This window comes from Eubalaena glacialis, chromosome 5, assembly GCF_028564815.1.
Source record: "Eubalaena glacialis isolate mEubGla1 chromosome 5, mEubGla1.1.hap2.+ XY, whole genome shotgun sequence".
Classification (NCBI taxonomy): Eukaryota; Metazoa; Chordata; class Mammalia; order Artiodactyla; family Balaenidae; genus Eubalaena; species Eubalaena glacialis.
The window spans coordinates 1,653,443-1,676,890 of record NC_083720.1 but is presented as its reverse complement, the minus strand read 5'-3'; the positions used below and the strand labels follow the sequence as shown (position 1 = coordinate 1,676,890).

At 55.4% G+C, this 23,448-nt stretch overlaps 1 protein-coding gene across 1 annotated transcript in view; it reads right to left on the bottom strand.

Moving 5' to 3' along the window:
* Window positions 1-934: 934 nt before the first annotated feature.
* Window positions 935-23,448, bottom strand: part of CFAP99 (cilia and flagella associated protein 99) — a 43,045-nt gene continuing 20,531 nt past the window's right edge. Inside the window, exons 5-16 of the mRNA XM_061191055.1 lie at window positions 23,093-23,205; window positions 21,323-21,500; window positions 18,258-18,338; window positions 18,030-18,104; window positions 17,066-17,137; window positions 16,750-16,841; window positions 15,922-16,126; window positions 3,598-3,739; window positions 3,341-3,492; window positions 2,319-2,524; window positions 1,194-1,356; window positions 935-1,051 (exon numbers count right to left, since the gene is read on the bottom strand). Of these exons, the coding sequence (XP_061047038.1) occupies window positions 935-1,051; window positions 1,194-1,356; window positions 2,319-2,524; window positions 3,341-3,492; window positions 3,598-3,739; window positions 15,922-16,126; window positions 16,750-16,841; window positions 17,066-17,137; window positions 18,030-18,104; window positions 18,258-18,338; window positions 21,323-21,500; window positions 23,093-23,205 (1,596 nt within the window). The remainder of the gene's footprint in view (window positions 1,052-1,193; window positions 1,357-2,318; window positions 2,525-3,340; window positions 3,493-3,597; window positions 3,740-15,921; window positions 16,127-16,749; window positions 16,842-17,065; window positions 17,138-18,029; window positions 18,105-18,257; window positions 18,339-21,322; window positions 21,501-23,092; window positions 23,206-23,448) is intronic.

The following is a 23,448-nucleotide window of genomic DNA, read 5'->3' as shown; positions in this document are numbered from 1 at the left end:
GGGGTCTCTCCTAGACATCTATCCGCCTGGCAGTTTCCAGCCCCTCTCTTACTGCCTTGCACCCCATGGGCTTGCCCGTTCTCTCTCCGGGGCGCTGCAACATACTGTGCTTTACACCAGGAGGCTTTCACTCAGCCAGCCTGTCCTCAGAGCCACGCACCTCCAGTCCAGTGATGGGTCTCAGGACCCAGAGGAATCACTCCATTCCTGTCCAGGCCCTGGGCCAGCTCCTGCCCAGTGGCTCTAACCTCGTTCCTTCAGTGATGCTGGAGAAGGCTGGGCAGTGCTCTAAAGGCATCCAGGCTTAGCTTTGGGTCCTGGCTTTCCCGGCAGGTCACTTCACCTCTCTGAGCACCAGTGGCCTCATCAGCAGACGGGGTGTGGGGGACAGTTCCTACATCCCCGGCCAGCTCCCCCCATCGCCTTGAGGTTTGGGAGATAAGGCCGAGAAGGGCCAGTTCCCAGCGGCTCAAGGTCCTGGCGACTTCTACTAATCGCACAAGCACAATCACATTCTCGGTCTTGGGGGTTCCCAGATTAAGCCACCTGACCCCGGGCAGAGAATGCGGATTCCAGGTTTCCATAAGCAGAGCAGGCTCTGGGAACTCCGATGGGGGCGGGCATGGGCAGGAATGCCTAGCGTTAGGCCGTAGGAAGGGCTAGAATCTGGGCTAGGGTGGCCATGTTTTAGCACATAAGATACAAGACGCCCAAATAAATTTGAATTCCAGCGGATCCTTCTGTTAGCATTAGCTTGTCCCACACAATAACTGGCATTTTATTTGGCAACCCTGCTCTGGGCGGGAGGAGACTGAGGCGGAGTGGGGCGAGGGGCGCGGCCAAGGAAGGGGAGGTGCACACCGCCGCTCAGGCTTTATTTGGGCGGGGTCCCGGGGCGGGGGCGGGGGCGGGGGCGGGCCCGCGCCCGCCCGGCTCAGACGGCCCCCAGGCAGCGAGCGGGCCCGCGTGCCGAGCCTCCCCGCTGCAGCGCCCGCAGCCTGCGCTCCCGGCTCTGCTCCAGCTCCAGCCTGCGCTGCGCCTCCAGCTGCGCCTGCGGGCGGGCGGTGGCGGTCGGCGCGGGGCGGGGCCGTCCCCCACCGCGGCTGCCCCGCCCCGCCCCGCCCCGCCCCGCCCCCCCCCCGCTACCTCCGACGCCTGCGCTGCGCACCCTCGCGTCCGCCCCCGGGGCTCACCTGCTGCTTGGGGCGAGCTGCCCGCGGCGCCGGCACGTGCAGCAGTGCCGCCTGCCCGCGGCGCTCGGCCGCCTTCTCCCGGATCCTGCGCTGCAGCTCCAGCACCCGCTCGTCCCGGGAGGGCGCTCCCGCGGCCGCCGACTGCGCCTTCTTCTCCTCCCACCTGGGCGGGCGGCGGGGCTGGCTTAGGAGAACCCCACCGCGGGTTGACTCCAGGGATTTAGGTGCAGGGGGAGAGGCCCCCAGAGGACCGCTCGGGGCGGGGTTCCCCGGCGGGGTTCCCCCCAGCGCCTCTTCCTTTTTGCTCCTTGTATTTCACAGTTTAAAAAGTATTCCATAGGTATGAACTATCTTGGTATTGGGGATAAAAAAAGCGAACGCCCTTTCATCTTGCCCTCCCCTTGCCACTCTTGCCTAGAGATAGCGGCGGCTAATATTCTGCTATCTTTGCAGATCTCTTCCATATTTGGCCACAAGGGGCCGGAAAAGTCACCACAGTGTTCCTAACAAAGAGGGGTGCGTGTGTCCACGTGCTTTCCGTTAAAAGAGAGATGTTTGACAACCAAATTCGATGTGTGAACCCCAACTAAGTCCTGGTTTAAAAAGAAAAAAAAAAAAGGGACTTCCCTGGTGGCGCAGTGGTTAAGAATCTGCCTGCCAATGCAGGGGACACGGGTTCGAGCCCTGGTCCGGGAAGATCCCACATGCCACGGAGCAGCTAAGCCCGTGCGCCACAGCTACTGAGCCTGCACTCTAGAGCCTGCGAGCCACAACGACTGAGCCCGCGAGCCCCAACTACTGAAGCCCACGCGCCTAGAGCCCGTGCTCCGCAACGAGAAGCCACAGCAGTGAGAAGCCCGCGTACCGCGACGAAGAGTAGCCCCCACTCTCCGCAACTAGAGAAAGCCCGCGTGCAGCGACGTACACCCAACACAGCCAAAAGTAAATAAATAAATGTGTTTTTTTTTAAAAAAAGAAAATAGTTGGGGGCAAGTGATTGCAAGGGAACTGCCTGGGCGGGAGGATGGTGGGTTGCTGCGAGGAGAAGCCACCCAGGAGGGTGCAAAAGCAGGCTCCCTGCTCCTTGCCCACCCAAGGCGTCCGCCCCGGGCCACTGGCACTAACCTCAAGGCTGCGGACCTCCCCATGGCCGCGCGGCACAGCGAGATCTGCTCCACCGTGTCCTGCAGCGCCCGGCTCTTGGCGCGCTTGCCCTGGATGATCTGGTCTCGCTTCTCCTCCTCCTTGCACCTCTGGGTGTCCTTGAGCAGGGCCAGCCGCTCGCGCAGCTCCACGACTGACATCTCCCCTTCCAGGCCATAGCCGGGGATCTGCAGGGTGGGGAGGGGAGGCCCCAGGCTGGGAGCCAGGCCCAGGCCCAGCCTGCCTGGCCGTCTCCAGGGTGCTGGCACCAGTACCAGCAGCCCTCCTGAGTGCCATAGGCCTGGCCTGGTGCCCAGGAGACCTCCTCCTGTCTACTCAGCGGTGCCTGTGTGACGTGTCCACCATCCGGCTTCTCCAGCCTGGGCCTGCTCTGCAGCCCTCGACCTCTGTGGGGACATCTCAGCTGGGTGCCCTGCAGGCCCCTCCGCTGTGGCAGGGCCCAAATGGAGCTCAGCACTGTCTCCCCAGCCAGGACCTGGGGGCCTGGGTAGAGAGTCCTTTGGACTCTGCCCACCCCCCAGGACCAGGCCTGCCCCCACGTCACCGCGTGCCAGCCTGGCCTCTCGTGGTGTTTCTCACACAGGCTTCCAGGCGCTGCTGTCCTTCTCTTAGCCTCCTGCTTGCCCAGCCTTGGGCCTTCGTGCACCTGCGCTCTCCCTACACTGCCCTTTCCACCCAGGCCTAGTGAGTTCCGGGAGCTCCCTCAACGCGCAGCTCCACGAAGCCTACCTTGCCCACCCCCAGGGGTGATGGAGGCCTCCCTGGCAGGGCTGAGCATCTGGACCAGACCCAGGCCTCCAGCATGGCGGGCACGGGGGAGCTGGGCATGAGCGGATAGGTGGATCTCGGCCTGGGTCCAGACTGCCTTTGCCCTTGGTGGGAATTCTGGACACATCCTTCACGGCAATGCCAGGCCCAGTAAGACCTGGGGAAGCTCCCCGAGGTCGTCACATGGGCGTGGGCTCCGGGGGCCACGTCCTCACCTGGGTCAGGTCCACCAGCTTGCCCTTGCGCGTGGGCTGAGTCTCCAGGGCTCGCAACTGGGAGATGAGCTCACAGCGCCGCCTCTGCTCCTCCTTGGCCGCCTCTGCGCTGCGCTGTAGCAGCTCCCGGCTCTCCTCTATCACCTCCTGAACTACGGGCCAAGCGGGGGGTGCTGAGGGGGTCAGAGAGCAGCAGGGCCAGCACTGGGCACGGGTAGCTCCCCTGGAAGGGTACCGAGCACCCCCCCACACTGTACCCATCTGCTGTCGGCCCTTCAGGAGCTTTGTCTGTGCCACCTTGACGTTCTTCTGCGTCTCCATCACCTGCTCCACCAGCTCCTTCATGGACTTTTCCTCTTGGAGGCGCCTCTCGGCACATTGCTGCATCAGCTCAGCTGTCTGGACAACCGGCCGGCCACAGTCAGAGCCGCTGCCTGTGACCCTGGGCCCGCCCCAGCCCCGAGAGCAGCCTGAGGTCTGGACGGCAGACCCAGTCCCTGACCCTGAATCACCCTGGAACCTGGGTCTAAACTCATCAGCGTCTGGAGGTGGGGCCTGCTGGGGAAGTCCCGCCTCACGTCCTCCCTTCCTCCACTGTGGTCCTGGGGGTGTGAGCCCAGAACTACGCAGCCATCTCCCCAGATCTGACGATAAGCTGAGGAGTGCAGCCAACAGAGTCCTGGGGAAACCAAGTCAGAGCCACTGGGTTTGCCCTGAAGCCCACCCGCTGCTGACTCCACTTGAGAGAGGAGGGCACTGCTTGCTTTGCAGCCACGTGGAGCTGGCTGTCCGGATTCTGCCCAGGTCTGCGCAGAGGACACGCCAGCCCCCGGGAAGCCCCAGGCTCCCCATCACATGCGCCCCCGGGCACATCCTGACGGTCACCCCACACTCTTCTTTCTGGAGGAGCCTGAGAAATGCGCAGCTCTAAACCACGGGGCGTGGCGTTGCCACTTTGAACCGCGCACAACAGGACTCGCCCCGTGTCCTGGCTGTGGCTTCCCTCTTCTGCTCAGTATCTGGGGGTACCATCCTCATCCACCTTTTCACCGGGAGTGCAGTTGGCTCATTCTCGTGGCTGTTTCGGGGAATATATAGCAACTCTTTGATACATTCTACCATTGACAGACATTCAGGTTGTTTCCAGTGTGGAGCTATTGTGAACAATTCAGAATATTATTTTCAGTCTTCAAGATACTACAAAGGACAGGGTGGGATGTATACCTCCTGTCACTGCCCAGCGCTGCCAGGGAGCCCCTGGACTCCCAGTCCTGGAGGTCTTGGCAGCTGGGGGCTCACCTCCGACTGCATGGTACATGCAGGGTCCATCTGTGGCAGCGTGGTTGCCAGGCACGCTGGGCAGGAAGGAAGCCTTTCTTAAAGCACTTTGCCAGCACCTATAAAAATGGCTTTTGACCATCCCTTTCTGTGCGGGTTCATTCCAGGTTCTAAGAAAAGGAACCACGGTTCTTGGAGAAATGGCCGTTTGAGGGCTGGGGCAGGGAAGATACAAGATGAGCCTGGAGCATTTTATGGCACCGTAAAGTAAGGAAGTGCTCAAAAAGCAAAAGGATGGTGGGAGGTATGGGGGCATGTCGAAGGGACACAGGAGCCAGCCTGAAAGGGGTCCCAGCGGCCAAAGCTGGCAAAATAAATCACGTCGTATTGGATTATGACACAAAGTATAAAATAAATATGCATGAGTCCACAGTGATATAAATAAGTGGACTGCTATATATAGATATATAAGCGAGTAAATGAGGGAGAAGAGACAAGTCTTCTGTGCTGAAGAATCCACATAACCTACCCACCTCCTTGAGTGTGGGCCCCGCTTAGAGACCCCTTCCAAGGAGCGCAACGTGGAAAGGGGGAATGACCACAGTGAGAAGCCAGGTGATCAAGTCCAACATCCTCAGTGATAAGTCTGCTGACGGTGGGCACCCTTGAAGGGATGGGATGAAAAGGCACGTGGCCCCTGTGGTCTTCCTCCTACACCCAGTCTGAGCATCTCAACAGACAGACGTTCTACAGGACACCTGACCAGCACGCCTCACCACTGCCAAGGGTGCCAAGGACAAGTAAAGCCTGAGACAATGTCATGGCCAAGACGAGTCTGGGACATCCTTGGATGGGATCTTGGACAGAAAAAGGACATAAGTAGGAAAAAAAAATGCTGAAATCGAAATAGAGTGTGGAGTTTAGTTAAGTTACGTGCCCATATTGGTTTCTTGATTGTGACAAATGTACCCTGGTGTAGTGGGTTGGTGCCCCCCCAGAATTCATGTCCACCTGGAACCTCAGAATGTGATCTTATTTCCAACTAGTTAAGGATCCAATAAGTAATGAGTTAAGGATCTTGGGATGAAACCATCCTGGATTTAGGGTGGGTCCTAAATCCAATGACAAGTGTCAATATAAGAAGAGGAGAAGACCCAGAGAAACATGGAGAAGATGGCCATGTGAAGGTGGAGACAGAGATAGGGTGAGGCTGCCACAGACCAAGGAATTCCTGGGGTCACCAGGAGCCGGAAGAGGCTTAGAGCAAGCCTTGCTTAGAGCAAGCACGGCCCACCCAACACCTTGATCTCGGACTTGCGGCCTCCAGAACGGCAGCTAAAGCCCTCCAGTTTTCCATGCTTTGTTGTGACAGCACAAGAAACCCCGTCGGCACGTGCTGATGTAAGATGTGACCCGCAGGGGAGGCTGGGTGACAACAGAGGAACCCTCCGTACTAGTTGCAACTTTTCTGTCACTGCTTAAAAAAAGTCCCAAAGTAAAACGTTTATTTTAAAAAGTACTTTCGAAAACGTTGTAATAAGTTCGAGAAATGCTTGTGTGGAAATATGAGGTGAGAAAAAGTAGGCTACCGAAACGTGGAGGAGTCTTACCCCAAGTAAGTAAACTACGTGCAAGGAAAGACACCTGGGCTCGGAGGAGAGGCAGCTGAGCCGAGTCCCCGGACCCCCGGCTGGTTGGGGAGGCACAGAGACAGCTGGCAGCCTGGTCCTGGGAGTGAGGAAGAGGGGCGACATCTCCTGGCTCGGAGTGAATCCCGCAGAACCCAGGAGACAGCGCAGGCTGTGGAGAAGGCCCCAGGATTCTAGCTCTGCCTCCGCCCCGACCAGCTGTGTGACCTAGGGCAAATCACCCCCTCCCTGGCTCCAGTGTGTTTGCTGGTGAGTGGGGACGGCGGTGCCACCTCCCAAGCCACTCCCGCACGGCGTCCCCATCAGTTGTGGCATCAGTGTCAGCACAGCATCAGGATTTGGCGGAGAGGAGGACGGAGCACTCAGAGATTGAAAGGAGGTGACAGAGCCGAATCTGTGGGCAGGCAGAGGTGTTGGCGAGCTAGGGGTGTGGTCCCCTGGAGAGGCCTGCAGGAGGGCCGGGGCCACCAGGGTGGTGAGCGGCTCGCAGGGCAGCTGGCTGGCTGGAGTCCTGGGCTGACTCTTGGCTCTGTCTGCTCTGACATAAACCTTGGACCCGTGGTCCAGCCCAGAGTCCACTCAGGGGCCAGGCTGGCCTAATGCATCCTTGGGCCCTACGCTGGAAGCCCAGCTGGGTTTTCTGCACATCTCTCCACCCCTCCCGCAACTACCACCACCCAAACAAGGGCTGCTGGCTGACCTCGCCCCAAGCAAGGGCTTTCAGCTACCAGCACGGGGACACCTTTAAATTCAAGTGAACACAGAACACACCAGACAGCACTGATGTAACAAAGCCAAATAGAAAAATGCTCCAAGGGCCTCCAAACTAAATCCATTGAATACTTCGGTAAAATATCCTCTAAGAATGGTCACCTATGACAACCAGAGTGTGAAATGTTATTCACCCAGTGGATTTTGTGCTAACATTGGTACTGCTACTCCGGATTAACTTCACTGTGATGACGGATTAAATAAAAAGAAAAAAGCAAGAATTATGTGAACTTTATCCATTTTTTTCCCAATATAGCTACTTATTTCTATGGTTCATCAAATTATTTTAAAAGGGGGATAACATTGGGAATTCCCTGGTGGTCCAGTGGTTAGGACTTGGCGCTTTCACTGCTGAGGGCCCAGGTTCAATCCCTGGTTGAGGAACTGAGATCCAGCAAGCCACGCAGCACAGCCAAAAAAATAAATAAATAAAGGGAGATAAAATTAAGTGAAGAAAATATATTCAAATTGTTTATGATGAAACAATGTCAGAGCTACACTCATGACTTTACAAATATATCCTTTTCAGCCCTGTTGCTAGAGCACCTTAATACTGGTCACCACGGAAACACCAGGAAAGCTCCCCCCACCCAGCCCCCAGCTATGGAAATCAACACTGGGTTCTGTGGTGAGGGCCAGGGCCTCAGGGAGAATAACTGAATCTACGTCTCAAGAAGAGAAAATTCAGGTGGGCCCAAAACATCCTACTTCTCAAAAGAAAGGATGCCTCCAGGCTCTAGAGGGATGCTGAGAGCACAGAGGAGGCGAGGAAGGGGCTCTGTGGGCCAGGCTGTGGCAACGGAACCTCCTCCGGTGGAGACAAAGTCCCATTAAGACACGGAGGCTGGGGACTTCCCTGGTGGTCCAGTGGCTAAGACTCTGCGCTCCCAAAGCAGGGGGCCCGGGTTCAATCCCTGGTCTGGGAACTAGATCCCGCATGCACGCCACCGCAACTAAAGATCCTGCATGCCGCAAGGAAGACCTGGCACAGCTAAATAAATTAATACTAAAAAAAAAAAAAACAACAAAAAAAACACGGAGGGTGTAAAAGTCGCCAGTCCCGCATGAATGGTACACGAAAACAATACAATTCCTTTTGTCTTCAAATGTTTAGTGCCATCTACTCAGGTTACTTTGTTCATAAAACACACTGATCATCTACATGCGTGCACCTGGACGTTCCAGGTCGGGGAGAGAAGCCTCTGGACCTGTGCAGGATGGTCCAGCCAGAGTTGGCCGGGCTTTGGGGAACACGGCTCGGGGCTCGGGGAGCTGCCCTGATGATGAGGCGAGGCCGAGGGTGCCTGGGGGGAGCACCCAGTCGTGGCTGGGCCGCCAGCCCTCACAGGGTGCCCTCTCCCATGCTGTTCCCTGGAGGCCCACGACTCCTGTGCTTCTGACGGGAGGCCTCTGGCTCACGAGACCCCCGGGGTCGGGAGGGACGGAGCTGGACCTCACCAAGCCGCCATCAAGCCATGGGAGGGGGTGCCGGCCTGTGCGGGCTGGAGCCCCTCCTGCTGACCTGGCGTCAGGACAGGCCGATGAGGGGAGGGGCCGTAGGGGCAGGCTGTTCTGTCCTTGCTGTCGCAAGAAGAGCCCCATTCCAGGAACACTGAGAGAGCCCCAAGGAGTAGAAGGTAGGGGCTCCAAACGCCTTCCCGCCCCAGGGGAAAAGCCTGCGGGAGGGGGGCCCTCCCTCCCTCCCTCCCCCCCTCCCTCTCGCCCCCCGCGGCTCTTCCCCCTGGCGGAGCTGCTCCTGCACCTCGGCTGGGTCGCCTGAACACAGTCCCTCCGCCCAGCGAGACCGCCTATCAGGCCGCAGCTTCTAGTCCGGGCCCTGGCCTCCAGCACCCACCCCTCTGATGGGGTCCTCGCCCCTGCAGGTGGACCTCTGAAGGTGACTCCGGGTGGCTTCTTCCGGGATCCTCTCAGGGTCTCTGGTCAAGGGAAGCGCATGGCTGCTTAACTACAGCCCACCTTTGCTCTCCACCCACTGCCTCCTGCCTCTAGACTTTTCCATGTGAGTCCGAGCACTTTCAAATTCCAGGGAAGCCGCACGGGAATCGTCGCAGGAAGGCAAGGATGGGTCAACATTAAGAAATCATTAATAGGAATGTTACTCGGCCATAAAAAGAAACAAAACTGAGTTATTTGTAGTGAGGTGGATGGACCTAGAGTCTGTCATACAGAATGAAGTAAGTCAGAAAGAGGAAAACAAATACCGTATGCCAACACATATATATGGAATCTAAAAAAAAAATAAAATAAAATTGTTCTGAAGAACCTAGGGGCAGGACAGGAATAAAGACACAGACGTAGAGAATGGACTTGAGGACACGGGGAGGGGGAAGGGTAAGCTGGGACGAAGTGAGAGAGTGGCATGGACATATACACACTACCAAATGTAAAATAGATAGCTAGTGGGAAGCAGCCGCATAGCACAGGGAGATCAGCTCTGTGCTTTGTGACCACTTAGAGGGGTGGGATAGGGAGGGTGGGAGGGAGACGCAAGAGGGAGGGGATATGGGGGTATATGTATATGTATAGCTGATTCACTTTGTTATAAAGCAGAAACTAACACACCATTGTAAAGCAATTATACTCCAATAAAGATGTTTAAAAAAAAAAGATGATTGATATAATTCACCGTATTAATAGAGCTAAGGAGAAAAATAATATGATTATCTCCACAGATGCTGCAAAAGCCTTTATCAGAATCAACACCTGGGACTTCCACTTCTGGGAAGATGGAGTAGGGGTGCTTTTCCCTACTCCTCCCACTAGGCACAACTAAAACCCCTGAATATAAATTACTGAACACACAGAAGAAGGCTATGAAAGGTGGAGGGAAGAAGGCAGACTGGCTGGGACCGTGGGACCTGAAGAATGGCACAGTGGGGGGTGTCCCTGGGTTTTCTTTTACCTCGTGTGTCCCAGGCTGGGTGCCGGAGGACCCAGAAATGCCATAGGTGCAGACAAAAAAGCCCAACCAAAGCCTGCCAAGGGACCAGGAAAGGAGCCACCTACAGACACAGAAAACTGTGCGACACAACCTGTGCTCCAACCAGACATCACAGGCAAAACCTGAGCAAAGGCTGAGTGGGCGCAAGACTTCTGCCCTCCCCAGATCATGGGGAGGTGGCACAGAGGAGCCTGAGCTGGGACCTGCCCCCGGGTGTCAGTGGTGTCAGAGGAGAGCTCGTGGCAACCTGGTATCCACCCCCACCCGCGGGAACAAGCGTCCCTCCCCATCCCCACTGAGGTGGTGTCAGAGGAGGCTTAGTGCAGAGTGAGGACATTCACCTCCATGCTTGCCACGTGACAGTGGAGGCCACGTGGGGGGAAGTTATACTCCTCCCACTCCCAGTCAGGGAGGTATTGATGGAGGTCTAGCTGGAGCCCTTACCCACAAATCCTCAGGGGCCCCCTCTCAGGGGTCAACAGAGGCCACGTGGGGATGGTGGGTTGCTAAGCCCACCTGGCAGTAATATGGCGGTGCCCCCCTTCCCCTGCCAAAGCGGCGACAGAGAGAAGCTGCTCAGACAGAAGGCTTAAATAAGATCCAGAGTCCTGTAACACAATACCCAGAATGTCTGGGTTTCAGTGGAAAATCACTCATCATACCAAAAGCCAGGATGATCTCCAACTGAAAGAAGACACAATCAGTAGATGCTAGCACTGAGATCACAGATGTTAGATTTGACAATGATTTTTTTAAAAGCCCTCATAAAAATGCAACAAGCAATTACGAAAAAATCTCAACAAATTTAAAATAGATAGAGCAGAGTATGTTCAACAACCACAATGGAATCAACTAGAGATCAATGATCAAAGATAACAGGAAAATCTCCAAATGCTTAGAAACTAAACAACATACTTCTAAATAATCCATGGGTCAAAGAGAAAATCTCAAGTGAAATGAAAAAGTACATTGAACTGCATGAAAATACAGTTATACAACATATCAAAATTTGTGGTCACAGCTAAAGCAACAAATAAAGGGAAATGTGTAACACTGAGTGCTTACAATAGAAAAGCAGAAAAGTCTCATGTCAGTAATCTAAATCCCATCTCAAGAACCTAGAAAAAGAAGAACAAATTAAACTCAAAGCAAGCAGAAGGAAGGAAATAATAAAGAGCAGAAATCAATCACATTGAAAAACAGTAGAGAAAAATCAATGAAACTAGAAGCTGGTTTTTTGAAAAGATAAATGAAATTGACAAATTTCTAGCAATTCTAATAGAAAAAAATGAAAAAAAAAATCACCAATATTCAAGAATAAAACACTTTAGACCCTACAGACATGAAAAAGGATGGTAGGGCTTCCCTGGTGGTGCGGTGGTTAAGAATCCGCCTGCCAATGCAGAGGACACGGGTTTGAGCCCTGGTCCGGGAAGATCCCACATGCCGTGTTGCAACTAAGCCCGCGAGCCACAACTACTGAAGTCCCCGCGCCTACAGCCCGTGCTCCGCAACAAGAGAAGCCACTGCAATGAGAAGCCCGTGCACCGCAACGAAGAGTAGCCCTCGCTCACCCCAACTAGAGAAAGCCCATGCGCAGCAACGAAGACCCAACGTAGATAAAAATAAATAAAAAATAAATTAATTAATTTAAAAAAACTAAAAAAGGATGGTAATAGACTATTACAAACAACTCTACATACATGAATCTGGAAACTTAGTGAAATGGATCAATTCCTCAAAAAACACAAACTACTACAACTTACCCAATATGAAACAGATCATTTGAATAGCCCTGTAACTTGTAAGGAAGTTGAATTTCTAATTTAGAAAAGTCAAAAAAGAAACCTCCAAGCCTAGATGATTTCACTAGAGAATCCTACCAAATGTTCAAAGAATTAATACCAATTCTACACAATCTTTCCTAGAAAATAAGAGGAGGAAATGTTTCCAAATTCATTTTATGAAGCTAGAATTACCTGATACCAAAACCAGACAAAAGACATTACAAAAAAGAAAACTACAGACTAACACCCCTTATGAAACTATATGCAAGAACAACTTTAACAAAATCAAAATAGTAGCAAATAGAATTCAACATATATAAAAAGAATTATACACCATAATCAAGTGGGGTTTATTCTAGGGATGCAAAGCTGATTCAGTATGTGAAATTCAGTCAGTGTAATCCACCATATTAACAGGCTAAAGAAGAAAAATCACATGACTGTATCAGTTGATACAGAGACGCATTTGGCAGAATTTCCTGATAAAAACTTTCAGAATAATAGGAATGGGGGGAACTCCATCAACTTAATAAAGAGCACATCTACAGAAAAACCTACATCTAACATTACACTTAATGGTGAAAGGCTGATTTCCGCCAAGATGGTGAACTAGGCACAAATGTTCTAGCCAGTGCAATAAGCAGAAGAGGAAATAAATAGGCAGATCAGAAAGGAAGAGATAAAACTGTTCTTATTTACAGATGACATGATTGTCTACGGAGAAAACCCCAAGGAATCTACAACAAAATTCCTTGTTTGTCCTAGAAAACTAATAAGGGAGTTCAGCAAGGTCACAGGACACAAGAACAACACACAAAACCAATTGCATTTTTGCATACTAGGATTGAACACATGGCCACCAAAATTAAAAATACAGCACCATTTACAACCACTTGAAAATAATAAAAGAAATACTTAGGTGCAAATCTAACAAAACTTGTATAGGACTTACATACAGAAACCTAAATAACCAGATGAAGGAAATAAAATATTTAAATAAATGGAGAGACATGGCGCATTCATGGATTGGAAGACTCAATTGGATGGCCATCTGAAAACGATAAAAGTGGATCCAGACCTCACACCGTGTACAAGAATAAACTTCAAGTGGGTAGAGATCCAGATGTAAAAATGAAACCACACAAATACTAGAAGAAAACATGCGTGAATTCTTCTATAACATGGGTATGGGAAAAACCTTCCTAATTATTCAAAATCCAGATACAACGAAAGAAAAGATTGATAAGTTTGATGACATAAAAATTACATTTACATGGCAAAAATACATCATTTACGCACAGCCAAATGAGTACTTGGAACAAAATATCTGTAACAACATACTATAGTTAAAGGGTTACTTTCCCTAATATATAAAGAACTCTATAATAAAGTCAGGGAAATGAAGGTTAAAAGCTCAACAGAAAATGGACATGGTCAACTAATCTTTGACCAAGGCACCAGGAAAACTCAATGGGGAAAGGATAGTCTCTTCAATAAATGTTGTTGGAAGAGCCAGATATACAGACCCAAAAGAATGAAACTGAGCCCCTATCTTACACCACACACAAGAATCAACTCAAAATGGATCAAAGGCTTAAATGTAAGACCCGAGACCATAAGACTCCTAGAAGAAAACATAGGGGAAGAGCTTCTTAGCCTTGGTCTTGGCGATTATTTATTTACTTTTGATTTGATACCAAAAGCACAAGCAACAAAAGCAAAAATACACAAGTGGGACTATACAAATGAAAAAGTTTCTGCATAGCAAAGGAAACAATCAACAAAATAAAAAGGCAACCTATGGAATGGGAGAAAATATTTGTAAATTATATATCCAATAAGGGGTTAATGTCCACAATATATAAGGTACTCACACAACTCAATAGCAAAATAAAATAAAATAAAGTAACCTGATTTTAAAAATGGGCAAAGGACATGAACAAACATTTTTCCAAAGAAGACATACAAACAGCCAACAGGTATACGAAAAGATGCTTCACATCACTAATCATCAGGGAAATGCAAATCAAAGTGACAATGAGATAGCACCTCATACCTGTTAGGATGGCTAGCATAAAAAGTCAAAAGATAGCAAATGTTGGCAAAGATATGGAGAAAAGGGACCCTGTGCACTGTCGGCGGGAATGTAAATTGGGGCAGCCACTATGGAAACCAGTATGGAGGTTCCTCAAAACACAAAAAATGGAACTTCCGTATGACCCAGTAATCCCACTTCTGGAGGTACATCTGAAGGAAATGAAATCACTATGTTGAAGAGACATCTGCATTCCTATGTTCATTGCAGCATTATTCATGGTAGCCAAGATACGGAAACAACCTAAGTGTCCATCGATAGATGAATGGATCAACAAAATGTGGTATACGTACATAATGGAATATTATTCCGCCTTAAAAAAGAAGGAAATCCTGCCATTTGTGGCAACATGTATGAACCCAGAGGACATTATGCTGAGTGAAATAAGCCAGATGCAAAAAGACAAATACTGTCTCATCTCACTTCTGTGGGAATCTAATAACGTTGAACTCATAGTAACAAAGAGTAGAATGGTAGTTACCAGGGGCTTGGGGGTGAGGGGAATGGGGAGATGTTGGCCAAAAGGTAAAAACTTTTAGTTAGAAGATGAATAAGCTTTAGGGACCTAACGTACAGCATGGTGACTAGAGTTAATGATAATGTTTTGTATACTTTAAATTTGCTAAGACAGTAGATCTCAGTGTTCTCACCACATGCACAAAAAAGTAACTATGTGTTAATTAGCTTGATTGTGGTGATCATTCCACGATGTATATGTATATCAAAATATCATATTATACACCTTAAATATATACAAATTTTACTTGTCTATGATACCCCAATAAAACTGGGAAAAAAAAAGAAAATGACAAAAGGCATGAACAGACAGTTCACAGAAAAAGACACAGAAGTGGCTCTTATATGAAAACATCCTCAAATTCACATTTCATGGATGCAATGCAAATCAGAGCTGTACTGAGATACTATTTCTCACCTCTGAGACTGGCAAAAATTCCTGAATTCAGTACAGTAACCTCTGTGGGTGGGTCAGGGGGATCGGGCCCCTTCCCCCGGTGCTGGGGCCTTGAAGTTCCTGCCCAGGGAAGGTGATGTGGCATCTCTAATAAGACCCCAAAACCCCCAACAAAAACAGCCACAAGAACAAGACAGAACCTCCTCATCTGCTGCTCTGACGGAGCAGCCCCTGCTCTAGCAGCGGACCTCGAAAAGCCACCTCCACAAAGAGGAAAAACTTGCACGACATTATTCATTGCCGGTAAAGCAGGCTGGGACATTTTATGTAAGAAAAGGGGAAACAAGAAGTGTGTATATTTGCTTGGAAGGAAAGGCAGAAATTCGTGAAAATAAGGACTTGGGGTGGAGGTGGAAATGGGCTGTAAGTTACAGACTTACAAGAAGTGAGACTTCCCTGAGGCTATGTGTCATGTTGTTTTGACTTTGTATTTTTAAGAAGTGAGCTAAAAAGGAAGGAAAACCAACCCTAACACGAAGAGCAGATACAGACGCGTCTGCCGGGAGAAGTAATTCGCGTGAACCTGGGGCACATCTGCCGACTGCCGGCCCTCAGTGGCACACGTCTGAGGAGTAGGGGCCACGGCTGGGCCTCTGGGCCCTGCAGGCTCCCGCCTCATCCGGGCCGCCGCCAGGCCCGCTGGAAGGGACACGGGCAGGGAGGCCCCGGCCAGGACGCCCGTCCTAGGAGGAGGAAGAGCAGGACTCACGTCCAGAGCATCCGAAGTGGAAACGTGGGTGTCCACAGACCCTCTTGCATCTTAAGCAAACATGCTGGCTTTCCGGAAGTTTCTGCCAGACCTCAGGTCCTCCCTCACACGTGGATGTGCGGACCAACTGACCGTGCTAGTGGGGGCGGAGGGAGGTCTGGACCAGAAGTGCTGGCCAGACAGTCCACGCAGGCCAGCTGACCCCAGATGCTTCCAGAAGCCCCACCTGGTGAGGTGGGGCCCGAGGAAGCACCTCCACCCTGTGGGTTTTAGGAGGAGATGCCTGGGGGCGGCAACCACAGGCACAGCCAGGCCCACCGCCAGCCCAGGCCCCAGCCGCCCCGGGCTGCCCGTCACCTCCTCCTTCTTCCGGTCGGCCTTCTGCCTCTTCTCCTGCGCCACCTGCTGCCGCGCCAGGATGGCCTCCTCGTGGCTGAGCTTCCCCTGCAGCCTCCGGCACGCGCCTGTGGCCAGCTGCTCCTCCCGGTCCTTTGCCTGCATCTTCCTCTGCCACCTGAGGAACTCGGAGAGGTCCCCGGCCCCGTCCATGAGCTTATCCACCCTGGGGAGAGAAGGCAAGAGGCGGGGCTGGGGGTCTCCTGCGGTGCGGCTGCATGGGCCACCAGGAGGCCACAGTTCCCTTGGGGGCAGTGGCCTTCACAGGCGTGGGCCGCCCTCTACCAACAGCAGCCACCCGCTCCACGCACTCTCCACCCGTCCCGGTCCTGTGCGTCCGCCCTCCAGCCACATCTCCACCCCCATCCACTCGTTTGTGGCCCACCCGTCTGTCCATCCGCCACCCCTGCCCACCTGTGTGTCTGTCCATCCTCTCATCCATCTGGTCAGCCACCCAAGCTCCCACCCACAGCCCAACTCTTGGGGTAAGTGCAGGGGTCTGCAGCCCTGGTGGTGGGGGAGGGAGCACCAGAAAGGGAATCCAGGAGGAGGTGACCCCTCAGGGAGCTTCGGGGTGGGCCAGGCTTCTGCTAAGCCTCCTCCTACCCAGTCCATCTCCCTCACTGAGTGCAGATTACCTTCCTAGGATGCAGCTGTGACCCTGACACTGGCCTGCTTGGGTCACACCCCACCCCCCACCAAAGCCGCCTCTGCAGGACTGCAGCTGCCAGGCGCCGCCCCCTCTTGAGCTCCCGGAGGGGAGGGGAGGCCAAGGAGCTGCCACCCCACCTCTGCAGCTCTCTCTCCACCTGCCGCTGGTATAAGGCCCCTTCTCGCAGGATGGCAGCAGTGTTCAGCTTGACCGGGGAGTCGTCGTTGGGCTGCAGGAGAGAGTAGGGTTGGCTGTGATGGGGGAGGGGAGCCTCGGAGCAGCAAGTGCCCCTCTGCCCTCCTGCCCTCCACACCTGCCCCCTCCCTGGCGCTTCCTTCTGCCTCAAGGGCGGGGCTGTCCTCAGGGGAACAGGCCGGAGGTGGGTCCCCAGGGGGAGGGGCCTGGAGCCATTGCCCCGAGCCCACCCTGACGACAGTCAGGAGCACCGCTCACCCTGTAGAAGGTCAGTTTCGGAGCCTTGATGATTCGAGGTGGAAATCGGAGCCGCAGCTTCTTCTTGGAGTCCTATGGGGGTCAGGGCCTGGCACCTGTGCCCACAAGGTGCCCCCAAACACACCCCGGCTGAGCGGGGGGCCCTGCACCCCTGGGAGGCCTGGCCCACTCCCCTCTGTCCTAACTCCAACTGCCCATCCATGCGTTCCAGCCCAGCCCGCCCCCTGCACTGGGTCCCCCGCAGCACCTCTGCCCTCCAAGGCTGTCCAGCCACCCAGGCAGGGGCAGGGAAGATGCAGAGCCTGCTGGGCCGGGGACCACAGCTCCTAGTCGGGGGGCTGGAGCCTCTGGGCTCGGGGGCCTTCTCCTCCACTGCCCCCGGGGCCGGCCCCCAGGACCTTTCCTGGGCTGCTCCCTGCCCAGCCCGCTGCTGCTCTGCAGACACCCTCAGGGTGGGCACCACACCCACGGTGGGCGAGCAGCGGGTAGAGCTCCCCACCGCAGGACCTCAGCCCTCACACCCCGGGGCCTGCTGCTACTCTGTGGGGTGCCCACTCTCCTGGGCTGCCCCAACTGCTTGGGGGGCTCACCTCAGCCGCGTCCGCCGCCGCCCAGGCAGGTCCAGGGCGGGGGGGCCGGGCCAGCTCCTCCTGAGCGAGCGCCGCTCAGCATCCACCCAGAATGGGCCCTCCCTGTCCTGCTCCCTGACTTTCTTTATTGACAAACACACCCTGGGGTTTTCCTTACAGAAATACGAAGCGCTCAGTATGGAAAATCTGGAGACACCCAGGGAAGGAGAAGATGCACCTGCCCGCTCAGGCCGTGCTCAGCCTGGCGGCGCGGGGCCCCGCCCCTCCGTGGCCCTCCAAGTGTGGCCACTGCCGTGGCACGGGGAGGGACGTGTCTACGACATGAGGGGAGGCCGCCGGGAAGACCGGCCAGGCTGTGGGTGTGCTGGCGTTACCTCCACCGGGGGCTCCCCGCGGGACCTGGACCCCGCGCACCGCATCTCCTCAACGCTGGCCCGTAGCAGCAGCTCCTGCGCGCAGAGACAGGCCGCTCCAGCCCACCGGCCACCACGGACGTCCCCGGGCCGCAAAGGCACGGGCCAGCTCCCCGCTCCTCCCCGTCCTCCCCAGCTGCCTTTCACCCCTGACGCCCACACAGGGGTCTCCGTGTACAGGGGGCCCACCTCGGCCTTCCGGCGATTATATCTCTTGGTCATCTCCAGGAGCCGCTGCTCCTTGGGCGGCCAGTAGGTGCTCCTGGGGACCTGGTGGCGCGGTGGAAGGAAGGGCCCATGGTGAGCCGCGGCACTTTGGAGGGGTGAGTAGAAGTGCCCGCTAGATGTGGGTGAAGGAAGGTGCCAGGGCCAGGAGGGTGGGCGGTGGTGCCCCCGCCAGGAGGAGCAGGGCTGGAAGGGAAGCCGCTGAGCTCTGACTGGGACCCGCTGGGTGCTGGTGGCCACCCGCGGAGGAGAGGGGGGACGTCACGCCAGCAGCAAGAAGGAAGGTGGCCAGGCACAGGGCCCAGGCCCAGCAGACGCTGGAGGGACAGGCAGAGGACGACTGGCTCGCAGGGGGTGGAGGAGGAGCGGCTGGGGGGACACGTAGGGCTGGGAGTGTCACGGACCCCAGAAAAGCGAGCTGCCCGTGAAGGGGAGGGGCTGCAGCAGTAACACTGAGACAGCAGGGGGGCTCCTGGAGGGGAGCAGTGTCCACAGCGTGGGTGGGGCAGAGCCGCCTGGAAACCCCTGAACTCCAGACTCCTAACTCCGTGTCCCCTCCCCTGCACGTCTAATGTTCGTAGGAAACTCACCATGTCCAAACCTGAAACCCTCTCTGCCCCAAAACCCTCCCCTCCCCCAGCCTTGCTGACCCTGACTGCTGTCCATCCCTGGCCCACATCGAGGCCTTGGGGTCCTCCTCGGTGCCCTCCTCAACCCCTCTCAGTCTCTCACAGCCACGTCCACCTGCTTCAAGGCCACCCCTCACCTCCCTCCTCTGCCACCACAGCCAGAGGGACCCTGTGAGCCCATATCCTGTGTCTCTGCCCCCTGAACACCTCCCCTCCCATCCCTTCCTTCCCTTCCTGGCTGCCCCCTGACCCTTAGGGGAGGGATGGCACAGCCCCAGGGCCTTTGCACAGGCTTTGCTCTGTCTGATATGTTCTTCCCCCAGACAAACCCATGGCTCATTTGCTCACTTCTCGTTCTTTACCCCATGGTGCTTCTCAGGAGGGCTTTCCTGGCCGTGCCATCCAGAACTCCATGCAGCCCCTCCAACACTTCTTATCCCCTTTCCCTGAAGTATATTTTCTCCTCAGCATTTTTCACCAACTAACACACCTTACATTTCACTTATCCTGTCTTTTCACTGGAACACATGCTCCATGAAGGCATAGTGCCTGGCACATACTGGGCATTCCATACACGTTTGTTGAATGAGTGAACTGGAAAGAGCCCTCAACCCAGGAGGCGAAGAGGGTCCTGGGCATGGAGCAGGGCAGGGAGTGTGGAGGGAACAAGCTTATGGTTCCAGCACAGACATCTGTGGACCCCAGGGAAGGAGACGGTCCACCAATATCTCACAGCTCATGCAGCTAAGGAGCAGGGCAGGGGATGGGAAGGGGCCAGACAGAGAGGGAGAGAGATGCAGGTGGTAGAATGACATGAGATAACCATGCTTAGACCAGAGGAGCTGGGGTCAGAAACGCTGAGGCTCCTACAGATTGGGTAACTGTGGGGTTGCTCAGCAACAAGGCCCATCCGTCATCCTTCTGTCCATCTGCCCATCCGTCCATCTATGTGATCATCCATTCACTCACCTACCCACCGTCCATCCATCATCCACCCACCTACCCACCCAACCACCCACCCATCCACTGTCCACCCATAAACCCATCTACACATCCATCTCTTCATCCATCCATCATCCACTCGTCCATCCATTTGTCCATCCATCCACTCATCCATTCTCCCACCTACCCACCCATCCACACATCCATCCATCCATCCATCCGACAGATATTTTCCAAGGGTCTGCTCTGAGCCAGGACTGTGCTAGGCATTGGGGATATGGGAAAAATAAGATGGATGAGGTCTGATAAAAGAGACAGATAATAAATGACCCACAAATTACTAAACAACTCTAAAATCTAATTGATGCCATGAAGAAAAGGATCTGGGTCAATGAGAAGGAAATTAAGAGAGACCTGATAGGCGAGGGGTTCATGGAAGGCCTCTCTGGGCAGAGACTGTAACGAGACCTGACAGGTGGTGGGAGTGGTCTGGGACCTCGGGACCTCCCGGCACTACCCCCTTACCCTCCATATAGTGCTTAGTTCTTCTGGGGAACCAGATTGGTTCTGGGAAGCTGAGTCCATCACAGATGCTCAGCGTAGAGCCCATGACCGGTCAGAACGTTACACTCCCAGTCATGGTGATCAGTTCAAGGGTAGACATGCAACCTAAGTTGGTCTCATCATACTTTGACAGAATTCTGGGCCCTAGATGTCCTCTCATGCCCTGGATGATGCAGTGTGGGTGTGAGGCCTGGATGTTTTGCTACAATGAGGGAAGTTAGCCCAAAGATAAAGTTGACCCTTGGAGGGGACTAGGCCAAGAGAGTCACAGAGAAGCAGCTCTAGAACCCTGATCAAACTATGCCTGAAGCCTATCCTACTTCAGCCATGAGAGCCAGCTGGCTCTCTATTGTCTAAGCCAGACTGAGCTGCTTTTTTCTGTTACTTGTAATACAAAGCATCCTGACCGACAGAAGTCAGCAAGGCAGGGGAGGGAGAGGTAGAGGAAGGGGCCCTAGGCAGATGGAATAGACAGGCAGAGGCCCTGAGGCGCGGACAAGCCTGCAAGATAGGGTCACCCTTGCAGCCCGAGGAGTAGAGACCTCGACCTACACGTGCACATACACAGCGGGGAGGGAGCGGTACACTGCCACAGGGTTAAAAGTGGGCTCCGAGTGCCAAGTGCAGACAGGCCTGCGCCCCGCAGCCAACAGCTCCACTCCACGCCTACTGACCAGACCTCAGGAGGTGGAGCGCGGGAACCCACTCCACTGGGCAGGCTCTGGGTCAGCTGGGCTTCCCTCTCTGTGGGGTGAGATGGGGCTGGGGAGGGTGATCAAAGGCTCCTGCTCTGGTCCAGGCACCTCAGCCCTGGAAAAGCCCAGCCCCACTGGCCCACACGATCCACTCTCCCTGCCTGGACACCCTAAGCCCACTGCGATCAGCCACACTTACTGGTCTGGTCTTGGCCACCACGGGGACTGGCTCAGGCACTGGGATGGCGCGGGGCCTGGGGGCAGTCAGGTTGAACTCCTTGGGCTCTGTGACCTTGGCCTTGGTCTTTGGAAGAGGGGGCTGATTGGTCAACGCCCCCTGCAGCTGGTTGATCAGCTCCTGGACCTCCGGCTGCCACCTTGAAGGCAAAGGTGGGAGCAGCCACTTAGGGTGACTTCCTAAGCATGCCAACAAGGGGACAGCCCCTCGGGACCTGAAGGACCCCCAGGAGCTTGGGTCTGCCTTGGGGGGGTGGGTAGCGGTGGGACCAACAGCTGCTCTTCACTCGCGGGTGCCGGTTCCCAGCGCTCCCCTAGCACGGAGGAGACCGAGGCCCAGCGGCATCCTCGTCCTAGGTGGGGGGCAGGGAGGATGGGGACAGGGCAGGTCCCCGCTGCAGGAATCCGGAATCCGGGGGCTCTGAGGACCAGAGGCCGCTGGGAAGTGGAGCTAATCTGGTCCCCAGCAGGTGGCACAGGGGGAGGAAGCCAGGAGCAGGGAGCAGGCTGGTGATTCAAAAGGAAGGTCCCTGGAGCTGTGCCAGCGACAGGGGGAGCTGGGCTTTGGGAGGGGGACGGGGCAGGGGGAGAGTCTCAGAGTCTCGAGGGGGGGGGGTCCAGGAGCAGGGGTTTGGGAAGGGCCCTACTGGGCTTCCCCAAAGTCTGGGCTCCCTCCGTGCCTCCATTCCCTGGGTGGGCACAGCCCACCATTGCCCACCTGGGTGGTGTCCCCTCCTGCAGGGCTCCCCTGGGGAGACAGCTTGGTTTGAACTGCTCCTGCCCCAGCCTGAGGACCAAGGTCACCAGGGGGAGGAAGGGCATGTCTGAGGGCCAACAGGGAGTGGGGTCTTGGGAGGGGCAGTCGGGGAAGGGACAGGTCTGTGATGGGGCTGGTCACAGAGCGGGCGGGGAAGGCTGCATATGGGGTGGTGGACAGGGACGCAGGGCCCCGCAGGCCCAGGTGACTAGTGGCAGCCCTGCGGACAGGCAGCGAGTCCAGCCTGGCGGGGACAAGGACGTCCCCCTGGTGAAGGGGCAGCTTTGGGGGACACCCCGCTGCCCAGGGCCAGGGCCTCCTCTCCCACACGAGGGGCTTCCACCGTCCCGGGGCCCCGGGCCTCCCACACATAGCTGGCACCTCAGGGGTCTGCTTGGACCAGAGCCCTCTGTCTACCTGTCCCCAGCAAGATAAGGTGGCTCCCCCAGCCCTGTCAGAAGGGAAACAACTGGAGGGGGCAGCTGCACTGGCCCTAGCAGGTCTCTCCCCAGAGACCACTGAGCTGGCCCTCTGCCTGGGGGTCCTGGCCTGTACCAGCAAAACCAGCGTGGGCCGGAGCCTGTCATGGGAGAGGCAGGGCAAGGCAGAGGGCAGCTCTGGGGTGCCAGGCCCAGGAGTGGCATCCTGGGGGCAGCTGGGGAAGAGATGTGGGCCTGAGCCCACCAGGGGCTGTTGCTGCCTCAGCTCCCTGCCCCACGTCCGCCCCTGCATCCCCGGACCAGGGACGGACCAGCAGGGTCCCAGCAGGGTCCCTGCAGGGTCCCTGCAGCAAGGTGGCACCGGCACAGCGCCCTGCTCTGCCAGTGGGCTCCAGGGCAGAAGGGGCCAGCTCCCGCCCCCCTGATCCGGCTGGTCCTAAAGCCACTCTGGCCGTCAGGCCCTGCTGGCCATTGGCTGGCTGCCCGCGTGGGCGCCCCACCCCCCTGCACCGGGTCGGGGCCCTGCGCTGCCCACCTCATCAGGGGGTTGATCCAGTGCTCCTTCACGTGGGTGGTCTCGTAGATGAGGCTCCACTCATCCTTGATCCATGAGCCCAGGTTCAAGGGGTTGAAGAGGAACCCAAGGAACTGAGGGAAGAGGGAGCCGTGGGCCCCCGGTGCCTCCACAGGGGGAGTCAGGGCCGAGGGGACAGGTGTGGCCATCGCCCCACAAGGGGACCTCGGCCCACAGCAGGCAGGGGGCCCCTCCCCGCTCGCCCCCTCCTGCTGGGCTGGGGGAGCTGCCCCTCACTCGCCCGGGCTCCCGCCTGAGCCAGTGGGTCCCTGCCTGCCGTGGGCCCCCAGGCTCCAACCCCTCACACCCTCTGTGGA